Consider the following 22,240-nt stretch of genomic DNA (forward strand, 5'->3'; position numbering starts at 1 on the left):
TGAGTGGTGCTGACCATTCTCCTATCCAATCTCCTTCCTTTGGACATTTGTCTCTTAAATACGTAAAAATTTTTATCCTTTCTACCTACTAAGCCTTGCTTAGTCAGGCTATTCAGCCAAGTCATTGCTAAGAATTCTCTTCTATTTTTAATCTTCAATTTTTTTAAAAAAATGTTTTTTATCTTAACCTAGCCTTCAATTGGGATTTCTTCAATCATTACAAGCTCCAGTTTGTGCCCTATGACATCTTAGAATGATCTTCCTGCTCAGATCCTAATGTAGTACAACCAGCTACTGATCAGCTGAAGTCAATGAAGGGACACTGATTTATGGGATCTCTCTGTTCATTACCTTCATTTCTGTTAACTGACCCTTCAGTGAAAATGAGAATAGGAAAGGTGAAAAAATGATATGAGAATAAGACAAAATATATTATGACTATGAACAGGTTTTCTAATTTGCTGACACAAGTACCTTGCTCAAAAGACAACCCCTGGGGAAATTTAGCTATGTCAATAGTGTTCAACCAGCTTCTAAATGAGCTATATTATATGATAAATTTCTGTAACAAGCAAGCAAATTTGCACCAATTAATTATGTTATAAACAAGAATCTATTGCTTTTAAGAACATAGGCAAACTTCTTTTTGGTTAGGTGCTAAAATTTGGCTGACATCTGTGTATTAGAGAAGTCAATATGCCCAAGTAATGTGGCTAAAAACATGTATCCTTTTTGTGATGCAAGGCCGTTTTAACTTCAAACATCAGCAGAGCTCCATACAAGTTATTTGCTCTGTGATCTTTGAAGAGTTGAACGCATCCTCTGTCAGAAGACAACAGACAACTCATTCGCCCATGAATCTGACATTGTGTAATGTTGTTAGTAGACTTTTTGCCAAGAATGCTAGCAGTAAATTGAATGAAATGAAATGGAAAGTCAAACATCTTAGGAATGATTTATATAGAGATAAGTCTGTTCTTTGAGGAAGGACAATGAACTGGTTTCTCAGACCAGTCTGACAGTCCATATCAAAAATGAAATAATCTAAGCCAAGCAAAGCATAGTACTGCCAGGGTTCCAGAGGATGAGGAGAAAAGTAATAATTAATGGAAGTCCTAATGAAACAAGCAGATCAATCCATACACATAAGGCGCCTTCCGCTATTTTATATATTGTACCTCCTCGGTATTCCAATAATACAGTGACAATGGACAATTCAAACAAGAATTTTAGGGGGATAAAACTGTGTATCCCTTGAAGTCAAAGGAAAACCTCACCATTTTCAGAATCAAGATTTCATCCTTGAGTGCATTTATTTTCGAGAATTCACAGCGAGGAGGTGACTGGCTTTTAGTACTCAGCCTCTCTAACTGTCTGCTCTTAAAAAAAATTGTATTATCAGCTTTAAAACCTAGCTTCACTGACTTCTTATCTATTTCAGAAACCTCCTAACAATAATAACTAAAATAAATAACTTTGCTTATTTCCATCATCTGAGGGACAGTTTCCATACATTCTTTATTCCATCTCCTCCCTCTGTCCACCCTGCACTAGCATTCTTTCATTGCTCATTCTGATCAGGGTTAATGTGAGGACTTATTTCTTCTTTCCCCTTCACTGCCTCTGTTCAAACTGAATGTGACTGATTCTTCTGGTCAATAAATAGCAAAGAGCTTTTATTGTTTCACTCAGGTACGTCACTTGGAAAAAGAAGAGGTATTGTTCAGGATACACAATACATTCAAGACCTCCTTAACACTCAACACCACTCTTTCGATCCCTTTAGGGATATAGGCAAACATATACCTAAACCACTAAAAAAGGGCAGAAAAAAAAATGTTTCCTGGCGTTTGCAGGCTTTCAGAGGAAAGCCTGTTAAAATTCAAGGGAATCTGTCACCATAAATGATGGAATCCCAGAAGACAGGAGTGGGGATTAGCTTGACAGAACATCTACCTGCTCCATCAGACACTGATCCAGGCAAGTCAACATCTGTGCTCCACCACCAGCACCTCCCCCACTGACAGCTGAGCGTGCTTGCAATGCTTGCCTGCTCCTCCTCCTCGACACCGCTCAAGAGCCTGCAGAGATCAGTGCTAGCGTGGCTCCCTGACAGCTCTGCCTAAGGACTTTGCACCAAAAGCATGTACAGTGCTATAAATGCTTTACTCTTCCTCGCTGCAAATAGATAAAGATTTTATTTCTCCCAAGAAGACAATCTTACTTACTTGGGATAGCGTCTCTGCTGAAAGATGGGCAGAATCTCTGTATCTTGATTTGAATGTAGAAGCAGTAAATCCCGAAATCTTTCTGTCAGGACAAAGAAAAAAAAAAGAAAAAAAGAAGAAAAGAAAAAAAAAACAAAAAACAAAAACCCAGACTGTGACTCTGCATTATTTGTTCAGGCCACAAGTAAGCAAGCAGTAAAATCAGTGAATTGTCTTCTCCAGCAATATTTAGCAGAGGACAAAACTAAGCGTAGAGGGACTAAAAATCACTGTTTCCTGTAAAACCTTTTAATATTTAATTTTTTTTTTTTTTCATTCAGTACTGAATTCTAGTAGTGCCTATAAGTTTCTGAGGTCTGCACAGAGGTATTCTGGGTATCATACACAGACAGCCATAAACAATCCCTGCCCTGAAGAGCCTAGTCTAAACAGAAATTCCTTTAGTACATCCTATAGCTCTCCATAGCACGGGATATGTTGTTTCCCTCTTTCCTTCCGTCACCTGCCACTTCAATCTGTTCTACAGTGGCACAGAACCAATGCCCTTTCCACCACCTATCTTTCCTTCAATACTTTAAAACTGTGGCTGAAAGTCTTCAGCTATAGGTATTATCCTTTTTTTTTTTTTTTTTTGCGAAACCACAGTTTGTAGCCTGTGCTGTGTGTGGCAGCCGTACCATGGATTTCTCTAAACTAACCATCTTTCATAAAGTTTTTATTCTGGAAACTGAACCTGGAGGTCAGTGTAGTCCTCCTCCTCTTAGATTCCTATGTACCTTAAAATATCCTCTAACACAAAGTTTATGGATAAGGAAATTACAGGACAAAACCCCATTCAGTTCTATGTAACGCTCTGTCATCAAAACTAAACTCCATTAATGTGGATACAATTCTGCTATGTAGTCTCTAAAGTGGAAAGAAACCCATCCAAACCACACTTTGTAAAGTAGTAATACCTTGAAAAAAACAGTTAATTCAGAAAGAAAATTCTCTTATTAAGGCCTCAGTTTTAAAGGTAAGCTGTCTCACAGTTCTAGTCTTTTCTCAGCTGGCTAAAATGTATTGCAAACATGCTGGATAAGATACCAGGATCTGCCAGTGAAGAAAGAAGGGCTTATCTTTGTTCCTTTGTTTCTACACCTCTTCATATTCAATTCTGAAAGAAATAAGCACTCCTACCTCCAAAATTCTTCTCACATCTTCAAAATGTAACTTAGTCTTTCTGTACCTAACTAGAGCAAAGAGCAGCTGTGGCCAACAAAAATAAATGCAATAAATGCAACGCTGTAAAAATGAAAACTAAATCAAATTACTTCCTTTCAGGAAACAGCCTGGTCACTGTCCTGAGGAAAAGTTTGCCATTATGTTACTTCCTGACCTTGGCTTGAATTTTTAGGAAGATGGAGAAATTTGCTTTTCTTTCAGTCTTCTGGTACATAGCAATAGGCTGTGCAGACACATGTCCTATCGTCTTTAAAGATGATACATTACCATCTTCAAAAGCCAATGGACAAGAACTGAAAGGCTCCAGAAAGTTTTCACTGATGCAAAATATCCCCTCACGTTTCAGAGCTAGCACATAACCTCCACCTCTACTTCAGTAATCTCCCCATACAACCCAAGCTACCGTTGCATTTCCAGGCATCCTTTACAAAAACCTTCATTCAAACAACAGCCTTTGTGTGCCTGGTGGAGAATGGGAGGAACTTTACAATGGCAAACACTGAGTGACAGCACTTCTTTCCATGAGTTGAGGACTTTGATCTCTAGAACACGGTGCGAGACACCGTGATTAAGGATCTGTCTTTGTGGTGGCACGGCTGATTTACTTTTGAGGGCCTGTAACCAGGTGTGACAGCGATGTAAAACACAGAGAGACACGTTCTTACTCGGCTCAGTGCTGCACAACAACACAACACATTACAGGTAGATGAGTGAAGCTGGTTTCTCAGATCTTGGTAAAGATCTGTGACTCTTTGGGAGAGACAAAACATATCTCAGTGAATGTGCAGATATATCCTGCCCCATTGTTCCATCTGAGATGGATATCACCCAGGCAGACTGCCATATTCCATCTCTATCTCCTACTCTGTGACTTTTTCTTGTGCTGCTGCCCTTTCACATTGATCAAGGCCACCTGGCTGCACTCCAGGACTCAATTCTGCAAGCAGTGATCTTGAAAATATTTTGAATAGTAATGTGACAGGGTTGGCCAGTACTGGAGCAAAAGCAGCCAAGTTATGGCATCTGAAATTGGCCTGAACGGTTTTCCTACTAGATCTTGTTTTACTTAAAGTCAACTTTCTTTTTTTCCCCCATGCTATGGCAAATTTCCCAGGCAGATGTACTTTCTTTTCACCATATGACTTTACTCATTTTTCCATGTGGCATGGTTTAACCTCAGACAGCAACCAAGCCCCACACAGCTGCTCGCTCACTCCCCCCATGGTGGGATGGGGGAGAGAATCAGAGGAGTAAAAGCAAGAAAACTCATGGGTTGAGACAAAGACAGTTTATTAGGACAGACAAGGGAAGAAATTATAATCATGGCAGTAATATTAAAAATAATTAGAATATACAAAACAAGTGATGCACAATGCAGTCGGCTCACACTTGCCAACCAGTGCCCAGCCAGCTCCTGAGCAGTGGCTCCTGGCCAGCTTTCCTCACAGTTTATGCACTGAACATGATGCCATATGGTACAGAATATCCCTACGACCAGTTGGGGTCAGCTGACCTGGCTGTGCCCCTCCCAACTCCTTTACGCCTTCCAGCCTTCTCACTGGCAGGGCATGTAAAGATGAAAAGTTCTTGCCTTAGCATAAGACCTACTTGGCAACAACTAAAACATCAGTGTGTTATCAACATTATTCTCATCCTAAATCCAAAACACAGCACTGTACCAAGAAAACTGACTCTGTTCCAGCTGAAACCAGGACACCACAGGACACCAGGACACTACATGGTAGGGTTGTACCTCATCTCAAATCTCTTCTACAGCTTCTCACAGCACCCATGTCCTGTAAATCCTCTTAAGAGAAATGGCATGCAGGAATCTTTAGGACTGATTCGTCCCATGGGACCATTGTGTACATATGTCACTTTTCAGCTCTATGGCATTCTCCTATTGCACATACGTGTGCACAGTACCAAAGTCACTCCAGTACAAATGGCACCGTTGCCTTTAAGGACCATCCATCAAGGTGATGAGGGAGGTGCCAAGAGCCTTGGTAGCTACTGACAGCACAGGAACTTTTGGCGCTCTTACAAAAGTAAATATGAGAAGACTAATCCTTCACAAGAGAAGACTTTTCAATTCACAAGAAAAAAGTCACAATGATAGCTTCCCAAAGGGGGAAGAATTTTTTCAGAAACCAAAGACCTTGTTCTAATTCATGCTACAACAACAAATGAAATACTTGAGAACTAATGAAATCAATAATTAGAGCATTTTTTAAAATTATTATTTAGATTTGCAATCAGTAGTTGATCAATAGAACTAAAACAAGTCACAATCCTTTCATTACTTGGATAATTTTAGAGAGGTGTCTTCCAAAATTGAATCCTTTTTCCTGTGATGCTTTTGTCTCGGTGTTGGTCTGACTCGTTAAAATAAAAAAGAATAATATTTACTTAGCCAAGGTTGCTTACTTTTGAAAACCGGCAATTACCTTCTCTGTCCCTCATTCTATTCGTACATTTTCATGAATTTAATCTGTGCTATCTACAGGACTGTTCACATTCTTCTGAGATCAACTATACCACTGACTGCTTTGCTGCTCTGCTGAGTGTGACACTGCAGCCTGTCTCACGGATGCTCTCGTAAGTCTACCCACAGGACAAAGTTCTCAGGGACATCAAGAAGGATTGCACTGTCACATCTTATGCTCAAACTTATGTTTTCAGTATGATGAGTGCCTCAGCTTCCTCCTGGCTATCATTTTGAGTGCAAAATTCTTTCCAAATCCTTTATCAGTGAGAAGTCCTCAGTTAAATTTAGGCAGTCTCATTGAGTCCACTCACATTTAGCTAAACATGTAGCATAATTAGTTACCTGTGATGACTGGAGACTGGTTGCAATAACACAGTCTTATGCCCTGTCCTCCTAAGTCAGGAAGGCTGAAGACTATAAAGAGAAAGTTGTCCATTGAAATCTTTATGAATTTAACCTGTCCTATACATTTATACACCTTTCTTGCCTGACTTTTATCTAATTTTTCTTCTCTTTATTCTACCTTTTGCTCCTCCAAACATAACATATTCACAAGTCAGCTATTGGAATCTCAGTTAAAATGCCCTTTACCACCTTTATGGTAATACATGTTTTTCCAAGCCAGTTAATCTGCAAGGACAGAAGGATGCATTTCAAGAGAAATTTCCCCTTTAAAATATTTAGATTAATGCCATATTTGGTCTCAAACAGAATGGGGTTGTGCTCAGTATGGTGAGTTGACAGTAATGTCAGAAAATGAGAGCAAGAATGGGCATATGGTCTGAAGGTCACTCAAACTGGTTATGCAGTCAAGTTTCCTTCTTCCAGAATACAGAATTATACAAGTGGAAAGAGAGACAAAGGAAATTTTTACAATATTTTAGTATCTGGGGCTTCTCAGAGCGAAGAAAAATAATTTGTACAGAAGGTCCCTGTGAGTTAAAACACATTATTATTCACATTCTGTAGACAGAAACACACTGGGGCACAATGAGAACTAGCCTTGTTTTTTAAAGCTGTCACGTCCCTGAAGTTCTTATTGCTTTAGCACTTTGAAAATTATGCCAGAAGTCACACACTGCAGTTGTGTAAGTTTTGACTTTAAAAGTCAGGTCTTGTGGTTGTCTTTTCTCCCTTCTTCTTGTTACAAAATACCTTACAGAAAATAACAACAAAGCCACTCCACTTTCACTGTGATTTAACTCTGTTGAATTCCAAGGGTCTCGAAAAATCAAATCCTCGCTCCTTCAGAGTTTGATGGGTATGAAGCTGTGATGTCACTGCACTGTATAACTGAAGTCTGAGACATTACTGATTTGTTTATCCCAACCATCTTTTATCCAGCACCTTCAGACCATTTTCTGAACCTCCAATAAAAAAAAGGTTGAATTGCATACAATCAGCTCAATTTAGAACACTGTAAAACTGATGGCAATTGGCTTAACAGGATAAGGGGTTTTTAAGGATTTTTTTTTTTAATTAAGTTAATAGGAATAAATAGAAATATGATGAGAAACCAACCAGAGAATGACATAACAGAATAGCTTCCTCAGTTATAAAGTACAGAAATTGCAGGTCAGCAAGCAGCCAAGTTGCCTACCAGACAGTCTATCCATAGTGACACTCTTCTACATTTGCATAGTTTGTAGTCATGTTTCTGTAATTACCCCTTCTGCATTCACTGAGAAACAAACATCACTTCCACCTTTCGCTGCAAGGACACTTGTAAGTCCTGCAGTTTCAAACTAAAAAATCTGCCTAGTTTTATGCAAAATGCACAGTGGTGTGAATACCTTTCTTGTCATTAATAACAACTTGCAGTAATTGAAACAAAATAAATTTAAAAAGAAGTCAGCTTCCTCAAAACTGATGATGATATTTAATAGGATTTGAGATGCACTAATCTGACTTGTTTTCAAGCTCTGTAAATTTGGAAATGCTGTCATGAGTAGTTCCGCGGTGCCTTGTTAAAATAAAAGGCATTTAAGAAGAAGTTTTTGCCAGTACAGGGCTATAAAATGATCATGAGCAACAAGATGGCATAAAAATTAAATGTCTGATATTTTAGTTTGACCTTTGGCTTATTAATGGCTACAGTTCCTGAAATTAAGGAGCTATCACTTCTCTCCTCTTGAAGAGTCAGTGATACAAATATCCTCCATCAGATTAAAAGGGAAGGAAAAAAAAGATGATGAGTTAATGCTGATGATCAAAAGGTTCCAAAATGATTACAGCATCAGCCTTGGAATTCCCCAGAAACATACATATTTTGCTGATAGAGAGACAGGATTTTTGACCAGATTGAACTTCCATGATTCTCGGCCCATTAAGCTTCACTGAGTTTAATTCTCAATTTTTCACCACCATTTTCTTCCCTCCTGATCAGTTGTCTGAAAGACTAATTAGGGTCATTATTTACAGAGCTAGTGAAAACCCCAGAAAAATAGAGAAAACCCAGCCATTTGAAAACTATATATAACAAACTCATTGCTGTTTATATTTACTAAGGCAAATAGAGAAGACTTTACAGAAAGGCAAGTGGACTCTTAATTTTCTAAGGTAAGCGAATAAACAGTGATCATCCTTCCTCTCAACATTTTCTTCTACAGGACTTTAGCTTAAAAGCAGAGGCAGAAAAATAAGGAATTCAACTAATCATTACATAGGTCTGCAGTGAACTTCCAGTCACTCTGGACCTGCAGAATAGTCCCCCTTTCTTTAAAGAAAGTCTGTGTATGCCCTGCTTTTCCTCCTAACCTACCTCTGCGTCCTAAAAAGCTCGCTCTCTTTTCTCTAGCTGTGTGCCTACCAGTTCAAATGATTCTCCCTCCCTGATTCCAGCCTCAGCAAATCCTTTTCCTGATGGAATTCTAGGTGGTTTCTTGTGTCCTTAAATTGTCCCAACTGCTACATCGAAATTATCTTGGATGGACTTATTTCTAACTAGATCTCCCTCATTTACATTATAATCAGGCATCTTGCATGATTTAGGTATATATAGCCATATATCAGCCAATAAAGAAACAGAGCAAAAGGCAGTTCTTGTCCCATGAACCTTAAGAGTTTGGGAGATGAATGATGGGAAGGAAAAAGCATCACCTGTTTTGTTTCAAAACAAAGAGGGAGGAGAGGTTCTGAGGACCATATTTAGACTGCGTTTTGTATGACTGAGCTGACAAGACATCAGTGAGTGACCCAGACTGCCTGTTAGCTACACTGCCAGGCCCAGGTTTCCCAGACACCCAGCGAAGAGAAGCGGACACAACACCAAAGTCAAGCAGTCTTGATGCTCACTACTGAGTTAGAAATCCTTCTGAAGGTTACACAGTAACTCCCTGGGAATTAGCTGACTTCTGGAGTTCAAAATAATCAAGAAATCTTAGTCAAGGAACATTTTTTGCCTTAGAGGTAGATACTTAGAAGACTATTCCTGGCAAGACAGTAGAGCTCATTCCACAACTCAGCTCTTACAAAGTGCGACAGTAAAACACTGTTTCTAAACAACACAAAACTTCACCTTTAAAAAATACCTTTATAAATACATGCTCTGAAGGAAACAAAAAGGAAAATCTGAAAAGATTTTTTTATAGCACTCCATTCTACAGTAGCTGCCTTTGGCCATGAAAGGCTGTACTTTGCGTTTTGAATTCCCCATGAGCAGATGCAGGGAGGCTCAAATACCATTTCCTTTGCTAGTGCTGTACTTTCCCCTTTCACGACAAGCCAGAAGAAATGATTAGGCACCAGTATATCATTTTGGGCTTTCAGATAACATAGTGACTCTTGTTCTAAAAAGTCCTTATATCATAGAAAAAGGAAAAAAACGATACTCCAACTATGCAAAGCAGGGGAGACTCAACTGGTTCTCTCTTTGTAACTTGTAATCTGAGACAGAAACTGGGGGAACTCCAACCTTTGAAAAGCTGCATGGAAGTTTTTAACACTGAAATGGATCTACTATCCAGCTGTGCAATTACTGCAATACTATCCAGCTCTGCACATCTCTAAGAGGGTTTGCCTCTTAAAGGCTGAGCAAAGGCAGAATTCATCAGGCTTTACTAACTCACACCAAGGCTCCCCTACTCTAATATCTGGATTCATTTGCAGATACATCTATGGAAGAATGATAACAGGTTCAGACCCTTCTGCTTTCAAGCTTTTCTATGTCAGCATATCTCCTGAGTCTAAGGTGGTTTGTCTGTCAAGAAATTCTTAGGCTCATTTTTAAAGTACTTGCCCAGTCCCCATGTAAAGCCAATCTATTCCACACTCTTTGACAAGAAGTTCCATGTGTTTCTCACCTACTACATGAAGAATCATCACCTTATGTTTGCTCTGCAATCTCAGTGGCTGTATTTGATGGCCAAAAACTCTGATACTGGCAGAAACTGTGAAGTCAGGCTCCACCTACCCACTCTTCCAGCGCTATGCATAATTTTGCAGACTGGCTATATTCCCCTGAATTATATCTTTTTCTGGCTAATGAGTCCCTGCATAGTCAGTTTTCCCATGTTTGGAAGCCTCTCCATGCTTTTGATCATCTTTGCCATTCCTTCCTGAACCCTGGCCAGTGTCATGTCTGAATGATGAAGACCAGATCTGCATACAGGATTGAAGTCCTGGTAGCACCACAGAAACACTCACCAGCTGCACACTCATCTCCTTGGCTTTATTCTCTACTCCACTCCTAATAATTTTTCTCTTTATTGCTGCTGAGCTGATGTCTTCATGGAAATAGTTATCATGACTCCAAAGTGTTATTCTTGGGCTGCCATGGTCTCATCATTGCCAGCCATGTGTATTAGCTTGTCATAAATATATTAAACACCAGCACATACCCACATGCATGCACCCACTGCTATTTTTAGCCGGGTCTAAAAATAGGTTTGCAAGTGTCTTACACTTTATATATTTGAACAAGCTACAAGAACTTTTCATTAAACAGATTAATATGGCAGTCACAAAATAATGGAATTAATCGTATCCAAGACTGAAATTTTGTACCATAACAAAACCACTACCAGTCACTGTGAACTCATTCTTGGGCTTTTTCCTATTCATATTTGGTGACAATTTAAACTGTAAGCATGTTCACCCTCTTACTAATACAGACACAACTTCATCATTACTCGCAAATATGCAAATAAATTACTGTATAATAACTATAAAGAATCACAGAATCGTTGAGGGCAGAAGAAATCTTAGGAGATAATCTAGTTCTGCTCTAAGCATGGTTGGAAAGAGCAGGCTGCTCATGGCCACGTTCAGCTGGGTTTTATGTGTCTCCAAGGCTGGAACTAGATGATCTTTAAGGTCCCTTGCAGCCCAAACCATTCCATGATTCTAGGATATAATCAGCAGGTCTGCCTGTGGAAAAAAAAAATGAACTGCAATATTTTGTGCTCTTCCCACTAATTGTCACCTTCGGGTAAAACTGCAAACCAGTGTCAGTCTGACAAGAGGGACACAGCCGGTGAGGGGACAACTGTCCACACAGCTGATAGCTGTGCAGGGCAGGACACTGCTCTGCAATGAGCTTCAGACCGGCTGGGCGGGTTAAATACTGGCTTCTCTGAGCTGGGGCAGGGATGAGAGAAGGGGAATGCCATAGATAAAAGGACTTCGTGAAAGAGAATGGGAGTTTCCTTGTTAATTCACCCTCCCTCACAGCCTTGGAATATAAAGTGGAGATTGCCCAACCCTCATCCCTCCAAGAGCAGCCTTGAGCTGAGCTGCTTATCACCCATGCTGCTTATCACCAAGGCTTAGCTGACCTTAGAGGGATCATTAGGCGAAACTTGGCCTTGCTCACAGCCAGGTTGTGCTAACACCTGCAAGGAAGGCACTCAGCTGTTCCCAGAGGGGAGGCTGCCCCGTGCTGGATACTGCGCTTGGAGTGAGCGGTGCCGACAGACACCCTGAGCTGGAAATGCTTGTCCAGCCAAACACTTGGCTGAACTGAAGTGCTAGAAGTAACAGTGGGGCTGCAAGTAAGAAACAAAAGCAGAAACAGGGTATTAAGGGATTCCACTGATATCTAAAAATCATTTCCCCTGGGTTTTCAGCTGCCTATCTCTTTTCAGAGAACACACACAAATTCTTCTCTAAAAGCACTAGTTACACTGAAGCATTACACAGGATAATGTGATCAGAGCTCAGCTGGATCCAATTTCCTATATAAATTTTGCTAGTCAGCTGGGGATCCACTAGGAAGAAATGTACATTTTTTCCAAAGATCTAATCACATCTGAGGCTCCATTTCTTATAACGTCTCTCAAAGGGCAATATCAAAACCTTAGCAGGAAATAATTTGAATGACTGACAAATAAAATGAGCCATTAGATTCTGTTTTCCTCCTTTTTTATTTTTTTGATAGGCAATAAAATGTAATGCACACAAGTGTATCAGAAAATGTATCCAAAGCATGGTTTAATTTCACCCTGATGTGAGCAATTCTGTTATTTCTTCTTACATTTGAATTAGACAAGTCATTCTTGAGAACTTAAGCCAGACAATTGCCTGAATATAAACTATTACATACAAGAAAGTCTGGGTAGTTTTCATTTATCTTTAATTCATAATTTCTTACAAATACTTGTATTTGTTGACTTAGCACTAGATCTTGTGTAGATTTTTGTTAAAATATGCTGTGGGATTTTCTACGTGGTTGTCATCTCCATCTTTCAACTATAATGAATATAACATAATAAAATATTAAATAGACATGTTTTTACATGACAGAAAGTCTGTTATTACTCAAGTCACCAGAAAAAGTATTCCCAGCCTTGAACAGGAGAGAGAAGCTGAAAAATTTTACTATGCAATACTAAACTGATCACTATTCTCTAGAACAAAAAAAAAGTAGTCTAACATGGTTTGGATCAAACAGTTCCTCACACCACTTTAAGGAAATAACTTGGGACATCTTTATCTGAAAAAGTTATTTTTCCAATTCCTGTAAGTACAAACTATCACTAGATACCAGTTACCAGTCACAACCTGGCATACAACAATACATCAATGCACCATCACAAACTCAGCAATAAATAACGGCACAGAAATGATAAAATCCTCTCCATGCAGACATGGCACATTCTGGTGCAAATGTGCTGGGAAGTATGGGATACTCTTAAAGAAATATTCTTTCTTAACAAGTTTTTGGATTAAGGAATTGCTGCTTTTTTTGGAAATTGCACTGAGAAAATTTCAGTTGCCATGCTTGTTAATAACAGGGCACAATTAGCATAATTCCCTCAACCCATTAAAAAATTAAAACATCAAATGACAGAAATTATGAAAATGTCTTCAATAAAAAAAATTTTGCTTTTTTCAAACCAGTCACAGCTAAATTCAAGAGACACTCAGCTGACACAGTGTAAGTGAAATCCTTGAGGGAAAGCCCTGTGCCGTCAGGCTGGCACCAGTCACTAGGCAAAGCACAGCAAAGCACCACAGCTTTTACTCTGAAATGTGCGTGGGTGTCTGTGGCATTTTCCTTGAGGAAATGACACTTACAGTGTCCTTAATGAATAAGGGAATATGTTAAATTTATGACAGGAGATAGTCCTTAAAGCTGATTGTTGCAGTGAAGAGCACAAACTGCCCACTGATTTATTTTAATTTCATATAACATGAGGAGGCTTTTTGGAGGCTGTAGGTGTACTTGTTATCACTGACAGTACAGTAAAACCCTCACAGCAGACACTTAAGCAATACCCAAAATAGCCAATAAGCTCTGAAACTCCTCCTCTCCCCAAAATCCCCCTTCACCACTGAAAGAAATTGCTGTCACCTCCATGAGTGTCTTTTCTCCAATACATATAAAAACACTGATATGTTTTTTTGGATTCACAGACTTTCCAGGCTCTCTCCCCAGCAGAGAAGCATTCTCTCTTATTCATGATCATGGTGTTCACTACATAATTTTAAGTTCTACTAACATTTTATCTTAAAAAATTTCTGATTCCACGTAAGTCACAAAGCTAAGCAGTCATCCACTCATTATCAGTTTCTATATAGCAAAAAGGTTCCCTTCAAATTACTAAAAACACAGTGATTCTTACTGTAAATCATTGTCTAAATTCTACTACCTGTAGATGGTCAAAGATTTCCAATCAAACCGTTATTTATCAAGGATGTTGAGATTATATGAGAAAAAAGGTATTAAAATTTAAAAACTACACCCAAATGCTGAAAGTTCAGGGATATGTATAGGCACCTATACATAAATAAAATTAAGTACTTTGTGCAAGTTATAGTTAAATTTTCTCACGTGTCCAACTCTTTTCCCAGTTTCCCTGCCAGAAACTGCACTCTGCCAAGATGTGAGTGTCTCTCTCCAGGAGAGAGTGAGACCATGGCATATTACAGCAAATATACCCTAAGCTGGGAACCCAGCCAAGAGAAGATAAAGAAAGCTGGAGACATACAAATCCTAAGAGGCAGTTGGGAGAGCATTTACAAGTGATATTTTTGGCTTTCAGACAGTATTCTTGACCACATGAATTATGTGAGAAACAATAACTAGTTTTCTATTAAAAAGTTTAATGAACTTTAAAAAAAATAAAAGAGGTGTTATATTTTACATTTTATTCATTTACTAGGTGATTTTATTGTTCATATTTCTCAAGGAAAAAATTGCTTTAAAAAGTAGCCAGGAATGTTATTTCATTCCCTTCTCTTTGCTTTGACCTCGCTGCTTCTTTGTCAAACCTGCTGAAGGCACTGCATGCCTGGAAGACAACCTTTTTTTTCCCAACTTTTTCAGCTGATCTACTGAAAGATATCACTTCTTCCTACAAAGTCTCCCTCTCATGAAATATTGTGTCATTATAATGTACTTTGGTTTTATCTGCTACAAATGTTACAAACTATATTAATAACAGTCATTATACCCTTTTTGAAACAAGCTCTGACACTTTGTCCCCATCTTGAGGAAAAAAAAAACCTTTAAAGAGGAAGAGGAAGAACAGGAACATGCCAGAGCTGCAGAAATGTGGGTTATAATATCAGTGAAACGAAATACACACTGCACCCTGCCCATCAGCTGCTGCACTGCATACCAAAGGGCTATTTATTGCTGTCACAGCATAATCTACTCCAGTGCAATCTCCTTTGCATTTTAGAAAGAGATTTCCAGACTATGAATTCCCTCCTACAGTTTTTCCTCCCAGCACTTCTGTTAATAGTGAGATAATTGAGTCCTTTCTTCCAAAGAAATGCCACGTTCAGCATGTAGCAGCCATCAGTTCAAGTCACCCTCAAAACTGGGATGTGCTAGTAATTAATTCACTTTGCTGTGTCTTAAACTTTATAGCATATTATTAATTTAAAGACCTGATGAGAGGAAAAAAAAATGGGTTTTAATTGCAAATTAATTTAGTGGTCTGACAGTCACAAAAGGATGTCTTTTATATTAAAACATGGGCTGCACTGGCAGTCTGACTCCAATCCCACCAAGAACTTGCCTCCAGCCCTGTGTTCTGCACTGGGGTATCCAAACTTTGAGGCACAAGACCGCAAGGTTCAAAGCTGAGTACAGAGCTGCAATTAGCATGTATTTTTGTGCGGGGCTCATGTAAAATGTGTAGCCATAAATATTTTAAACCAAACTCTTCTGTTCATAGCAGATACCAAAATACTGTTTGGAGAAGCTGTGGAAACCGGCTGTTGGCCAGTTCTCATTACATGATGTTTTCAGTTCTAAGGTTTGGTTTTATTTTTTTCTTTAAATGAAGAAGTCAAATTTTTGAAGTTACCACACACACCTGAATCCTATTTTTGTACCTGGTAACTATACAAGTGATTGGTGGCAAATTTTTATTAACAATATTGATGATTTAAAGGCATCCTTCTCCAGGAGAGGACTGGGTCAAAAGGGAGCTGTGGTTGCAAGATGCTCCTTAAAAGTTCTTGGATCACACACTATTTCCTTATGGTGAAACACAAATTTTCCAGCTCATATTTGATGCACCTGAGAAACAATGCATATACAAAATGACAGGACTGGGCAGCAGGAGGGGGTGGCACATGAATGTAAAGCTGACTTGCAAGGGTCTGTAGGGAGCTGATGATAAAATTTGGGGTGTTGGATTTGCCTCCTACAAACAAGACCAGCACTGATTTTAATGCATTTTGGAATGGAAATCCATTTTGGAACAGCTAATTGCTGTTTCAAGGATGACTGAAATTCAGGGTAAGGACGTGCAGCTGGCAAAAAGTGGAGTAAATATACTTAGAGAAAGAATGAGAAAAAACACTGCAATAAAGGAAATGGGATATCCTAACAAGAACTTCAAAGCTAACATTATGCCAACAAGCAGTCATACAACACTTGTTGTGAAAAAAGGAAACCTCATTTGACCACGTTACTGGATCACAACGACATTTGCAAAGCTGTAAGAGTTTTAATCAGCTCCCACAGAATTAACTGCTGAATGCAGCACAAATTCTGAGTGAGTGACGGCCCCTCCATCCCTTCCAATCCAAGCACCAGCAGAAATCAGCTGACAGGTAGAAGAGACCAAGAAATAAAGTGCAATACAGGGTAATGTGACAGACCAACCACGGCCATTACTGGTGGTCTTCACGCAAAAGAGAACCACAGCTTAAATCACACCAGAGCCCAAACCAACAAGACTGCCATTGAAATGCAACCCTGCTTCTGTATTTCAAGGGAACACTAGAAGAGGACAGTGTGCAGGAAGCAAAGAACCAGACAAATATAAGATCTCAAAACTCAAATTTAATAGAACAGAAAACCAAACAGAAGGCTCAAAGGTGCCATGTTCATTTTCTGTACATACTGAACACAAATGGTCAACAATTAAAATGTACACACATTTCCTAGTAGTGGCTCTTGCACTAAAATGAGGAAAAAAGCAAAAAAGAGAATGGAAAAAACAAAACAAAATGGAAAACCCCCTAGTAAGTTATGTAATCATCACAAAGTTGAGCTTCACTTTCACAAAGAGCACAAAAGGAGCCCATGAAAGGTTGAAGCTGAAAACTCTACAGAATATTACAAACCCAAGGCTGTAATATAATTTCTATACAGAAATTATTCTGAGAAACTATCAAGCATCACGCAGGAGTTGGGAGCATGTAAAGATAACTGTTCCTTCTGATCATACAATTTATAAATATCTACAGTTCCTACACAAGTTTTTCCAATTTTTTTTTCTATTCTACAGCTGAAATAGATTTTTCCTTATTAACTACAGCAATTTTTACAATCTGTTAGAAAAGGATCCCAAAAAGAACCATTTCAAATCTACTTTCAAGACATTTTAACCATCAATTTTTAGTTAAAATGTGGTAACTCAAAATTCCAAATCTGAAATGTGTCTGTTTTTTTCTTCTGTCCCCAAGGGGGAAGTAACAATAAACAGGGAACAAAGCTAGACATTTGGCAAGGATTCTTCAGCAGAACTTGGATGGCATCTGAGAGAATCTATTGCCCCAGGGAGGTGCAGATATGCATGAAGAGCTGGTATTTTGATGTGAACTCTCATATTTCTCTAGAAACCATGCTCACACAAAGGAAGCTGAAAATCCAGCCAAACTTTGTATATTCAGTGCTTGAAGCAGCTGTGTACCTCTGCACAGAAACAATGTAAGAATGAGTCTTCCCTAAGCAGACATTAACAGAAAAATGGTGAAACAAAGGCAACTCCAGAACAGCATCTTTGCCTTCTTAAGCAGGCAAACACAGCACACAGTGATTACAAAACCAGAAATAAGCCTGGCAGTCCACTCAAATACATCCTAGAGCTTTTCTCTCTGGTAATTCTATTTTTGAAGTGGAGAGCTTTTTTTGCTTTTTTTACTACATTCATTCTGATTCTATCAGCTGCTACATGCTAATGTGCTCCACAGGCTTCACTCCTGTAGCTTCTAACAGTACTGAAATGTCTGAGGCATGACAAGAAACTCTGTGTTCTTGGAACTACAACTACACAGCAACATCCACACATCCAGTGCACAGTGTATCAAAGGATAAAAATAAATTTACATCATTGAGTCATGTCATTTTCTACAATCATTACATGATTAAAAAGTGCCTGGGATAAGCAAAAAATGTGAAAGTTTACAAATAACAGGATGCATCAAAAAAGGAGTGCTGTGTATGAGAAAAATTCCCTCAATGTAGCTTTCTCACCCAAATATCTTTTTTCCCCCTCTAGACGTAAAACTCATTAACCGTTCAAATTGGATTTGACTCAAGTTACACTGTTTTTGGTATTAAGTCAGCTGGAGTTCAACTAATGTAAAACAATCCAGGTCTGGAGCTAAAAATTCAGATGTGTTCACCTTCAGCATTAGTTCTTTAATCAGAGGAAAAGGGCTTCCAATCCCTTTTGGTCAGTAAACTAAATCTATTCTTTTTTTTCAATCTCCAATCCTGCCTTTTATTGAGTTTTCTTCAGGAATAAATAAAATAAATAATGAACATTAATGTCAATGAAGAATAAAATTAATATTCTTGACAGTACACTATGGCTAATTATAATATTAAGGTATATTATGCCAGTAACATAACAGTATCGTTTTATTACTAATGTCAAATTATATTAAAAGGAAACACAATTAAGCCTTTTTAGCACTCAATTCTGCTATCTTCCTCAGAAGTGTAAGTAAGATTCCCTGACAACACAAAAATTGTTAGTCACAAAATCTATCAGTGGAAAATAACACCTATCTCATCTCTGTCCTGTTCTTCCAAAACCACACACAGATTTTGCTGGAACAACTGACAGCACCACGTCATTAACACCTTTACACCCTGCCAGGAATCCCATGGAATAACTAAACACAAAAAAATGTTACTCTGGAATGGAAGAGGCCCAAATCAAACAGAGCTTGAGGTAATAGCAAAAGAGTTGACCAAATGTTCATCACCAGTGAGTAGATTTTTTTAAAGAAACTCAGCAGCAGTTACACTGAACCTGGGACAACCTTGCCACTTCCTGTGGACAGACTTTGTAGTCTTATTATTCCTTCATATCATCTTCTCTTGCACACATGCCTCCAGCCAGAATCAAGATCCACTAACAATACAGTAGATACTGACTGAGTGATCCACTACTTCAATACATCTTAAACTGTTTTCAGGGCTACTGAACATAAAATATTGGCTCTTTGCTAGATCCCACACTTGATGAGAAGTTCCAGGTAAGCACAGGAATGCACAGCCTTGGGATGTTTCAGGCACCCCCTAAATCAGGAGCTGCAAGAGTTTAACACAGTCATGCAGATACTCCTGACAAAGTCTCCCAGACTAGAATGTTCAGATCATTCTTCCTTCAGAGGCACTTAAAAGGCATGTCATTTTCTTCTTCTGGTCAATGTGAGAAAAATCTTTAGTCAGGCTCCACAATCCCAAACAACTGCCTTCCTTTTTTTTTTTTTTTTTTTTTTTTTTTTTTTTCTGTTTAAAAACAAGTAATTTGGGGTGTGTACTGTTTGCTGCCTCAGGTCTTACTCCATAGGGAATTAAACAAGATCCATGCTCTCATACATCTGCCATGCTCTGGAAAATTGATGTTTTTAACTGAAAAATGGTTTGTTTATTTTTCCCTCCTGAAACTTCCTGCTCCAAAGCTGGACCTTCCAGAAAAAGGACTGCAACAATATGTGGAAAAAGTTCCCATCATGCCATGTTAGGATTCCAAATAAGGTCACCTGTACCTGAATGACCCAGTGAGCAGGCATAACCTCATCTGCAGCAAAAAAAAAAGGAAGCAAAGATATATATTTTCTGATGAGATCTGGAGTTTATTAGGGTGAAGCACATCAGTACTCTATAATCTGTCTGTTCTGTCTCTACCTGGACAGTTCCTGCACACATCACCACCTCCTGCTGCCACGACATTTAGTAACCTGCAGGACAGAACTCTCGGATTCAATGGGTGGTACTCAAGTGCTCTTACGGCATCACCACAATAAATATCATGGTGCTCAGGACAAGCCTTGAAAATGTGTCTGGGAACACACACAACTACACAGCAGCATGGTGTCACTACTAGATAAAAATTGTACAAATAACTGCAGAGCACAGAACAGCATCAGCGTTCTAAACACGGCGCCATGTCAATTTGTTCCAGCAACGCACTGCAACATAACAGCAACGTTTCACTGCCTTAAGGCATGCAGTTCACCTCAACACCTCTGAGTGCTGTGTATTTGTTTTCCACAAAAACACGCTGCACGGCTCCTGGAGCCTGTTATTTCTGTATCATCAATATCACTTTCCGTCTCACACCCTGAAGTTTGTCTAGTGAATGAGACACATTGTCTTGATACACTGCCATCTCTTTTTTCACTGCTGTCAGGTTGTTGGACGTGAGGCATGGCCCATGGCCTCTCTTTTTCCCTCCAGAAGTGCCAGATGAAATGTCAACTTCAAAACTAAACAAGCAGTAGTACTTGAGGCAGCGGCAAGGACAGAAGAGACATAAGGCTGATAGATGACAACGCTGAGGACAAACAAGACAGTAAGAGGGACAAAAAAAAACCCTTCCAAAAAATCATGCTGTAAATACTAAGCCAACAATTGCTTCAAAGCTAAAGGAAAAATCGGTGAACGCAGGTACCAAGAGGAGCAGAACAAAACAGGTATTTAGAAGGGATGGCCAGTAACAAGGTCAGCTTACTAGCTCATCCATGCATCTAAGGATCTGACTCGTGCATGAGCCACTGCAGGAGCCTCGATGTTACTGCAGGCTTCAAACACACACCAGCTCCGCTCGAGGAAGCCACAGAGGAGGACAGGCGGACAGCTCTGCACCATGGGGCTAAACCAACCTGCACATGTGCAATCAGCACAGATCAGCCACTGTAAACACTTCCTAACTTGGGCACCCAAGTCCTGACGGCCCAACTAAGCTGTGTTCCACAGCCACAGGATTTACAGTGCCATGGAATGTTTTGTTAATACAACAGGGCCTGACTTAAGCAGTCACACGTCAGCACAAGGACAGCAATTGCATAATCACAACCCCATTTTTAGGAAGGCCTATGACAGCTGTTTCTCTGTTCACAGAACCCATGGCACATGGCAAAAGATGGAAGGAAAAATCAAATTAGAAATGTTTACATGGGAAACATGGCAACCAGTTGCCAATTAACTAAACTACCTAGATAGAGATGTAGGTATATAGATATACAGATATCTCTCTATATATCTATATCTATATCTATATAGATATAGATATATACACACTCTTAACAATGAGTGAAGAGAAAAAGACATGCTTGGGGCCTGGCTTGTCTTATCCTAAACTAGGCATACAAACAGGTCAGAGGTCCACAAGGGCAGCTATGGGAATAATTTCAGGTGAAAATATGTGCTCCACAGGCATCTGAGGGCATATTACAGCAATACCAGTCCCTGTGTGTCTTTTTTCTGTGATGAACATGAAAGCTAAGCACTACACAGCTATTACTACCACCACAACACGGGTGAGAAATAGGAGATCTCAGATTTGTATTGGAAAAAGATGTGGGTGCTTATATAATGGAAGGGAAATTTGTGCTTTTATCCAAATCTGCTTCTGAGGGAGGCAGATTCTCAGCTGTTCTAAGCTCAGATAGCACCATTTTGTTTGAATGGAGCATGAAATGGGGGGTCTAGATAACCAGTTGGTTTGCAAAGGTCTTAGAGCTGTTTTTGCAGCTTCTTCTTCTCTTATCTGCTTTTTCTGTCCTACATTTTCCATTACTCAAATAATTAATTTTAAAAAGCAAATAACAGTACTGCCTGAAAATCTACTAAGTATCAGCTCTTATGCAAAGCATTATTTCTAGAATTACTGACTTTTCCAAAAGCCGCTTCTTTCAGCTTATTTTACTTGAAATCTAAAATTGTATACACTGAGATATGGGCAGCAAATGACTTCCCATCAACAGCAACTTCTCATGAGGAATTGAAAATACTATTCTCCCTTTTCTCTTGACTTGCAGCTGCTTTCCCAACCTACAAAACGAGATATTCTATGACATTTTCAAACTATCAGTCAGAGACATTGTTAAGAGACATGACCTGAAACACCTTTCAGAACTGGTTTGCCAGCAATCTGCACTCCCTCTCCTGTCCTTACAGCTAGTGACAGGAAATGTTCCTTCACCACATCTCCCAGGTGCAGGCAGCAGAAGCTAAAGCTATCCAGAGGGGAAATGCCTCAACTAACCAGTTCTTCTCTTCATTCCATGGCACATCTGCACCTCTCCTGTGTCCTTTTAATTCAGGCTTTTAACTGAGTTCTCTGAAATAAATTGTGAAGTCTCTTTGGTGTCAGGT

The 22,240-nt window shown here is 39.2% G+C and overlaps 1 protein-coding gene across 4 annotated transcripts in view; it reads right to left on the reverse strand.

Annotated features, from left to right (window-relative positions):
• The window catches only part of NOX4 (NADPH oxidase 4), a 108,598-nt gene that overhangs the window by 41,759 nt on the left and 44,599 nt on the right, over nucleotides 1–22,240 (reverse strand). For all 4 annotated transcript variants that reach the window (XM_040054804.1, XM_040054805.1, XM_040054806.2 and 1 more), the window contains one exon: nucleotides 2,229–2,310. In XM_040054804.1, coding sequence (XP_039910738.1) covers nucleotides 2,229–2,310 — 82 coding nt within the window. The remainder of the gene's footprint in view (nucleotides 1–2,228; nucleotides 2,311–22,240) is intronic.

This window comes from Hirundo rustica, chromosome 2, assembly GCF_015227805.2.
Source record: "Hirundo rustica isolate bHirRus1 chromosome 2, bHirRus1.pri.v3, whole genome shotgun sequence".
NCBI lineage: Eukaryota > Metazoa > Chordata > Aves > Passeriformes > Hirundinidae > Hirundo > Hirundo rustica.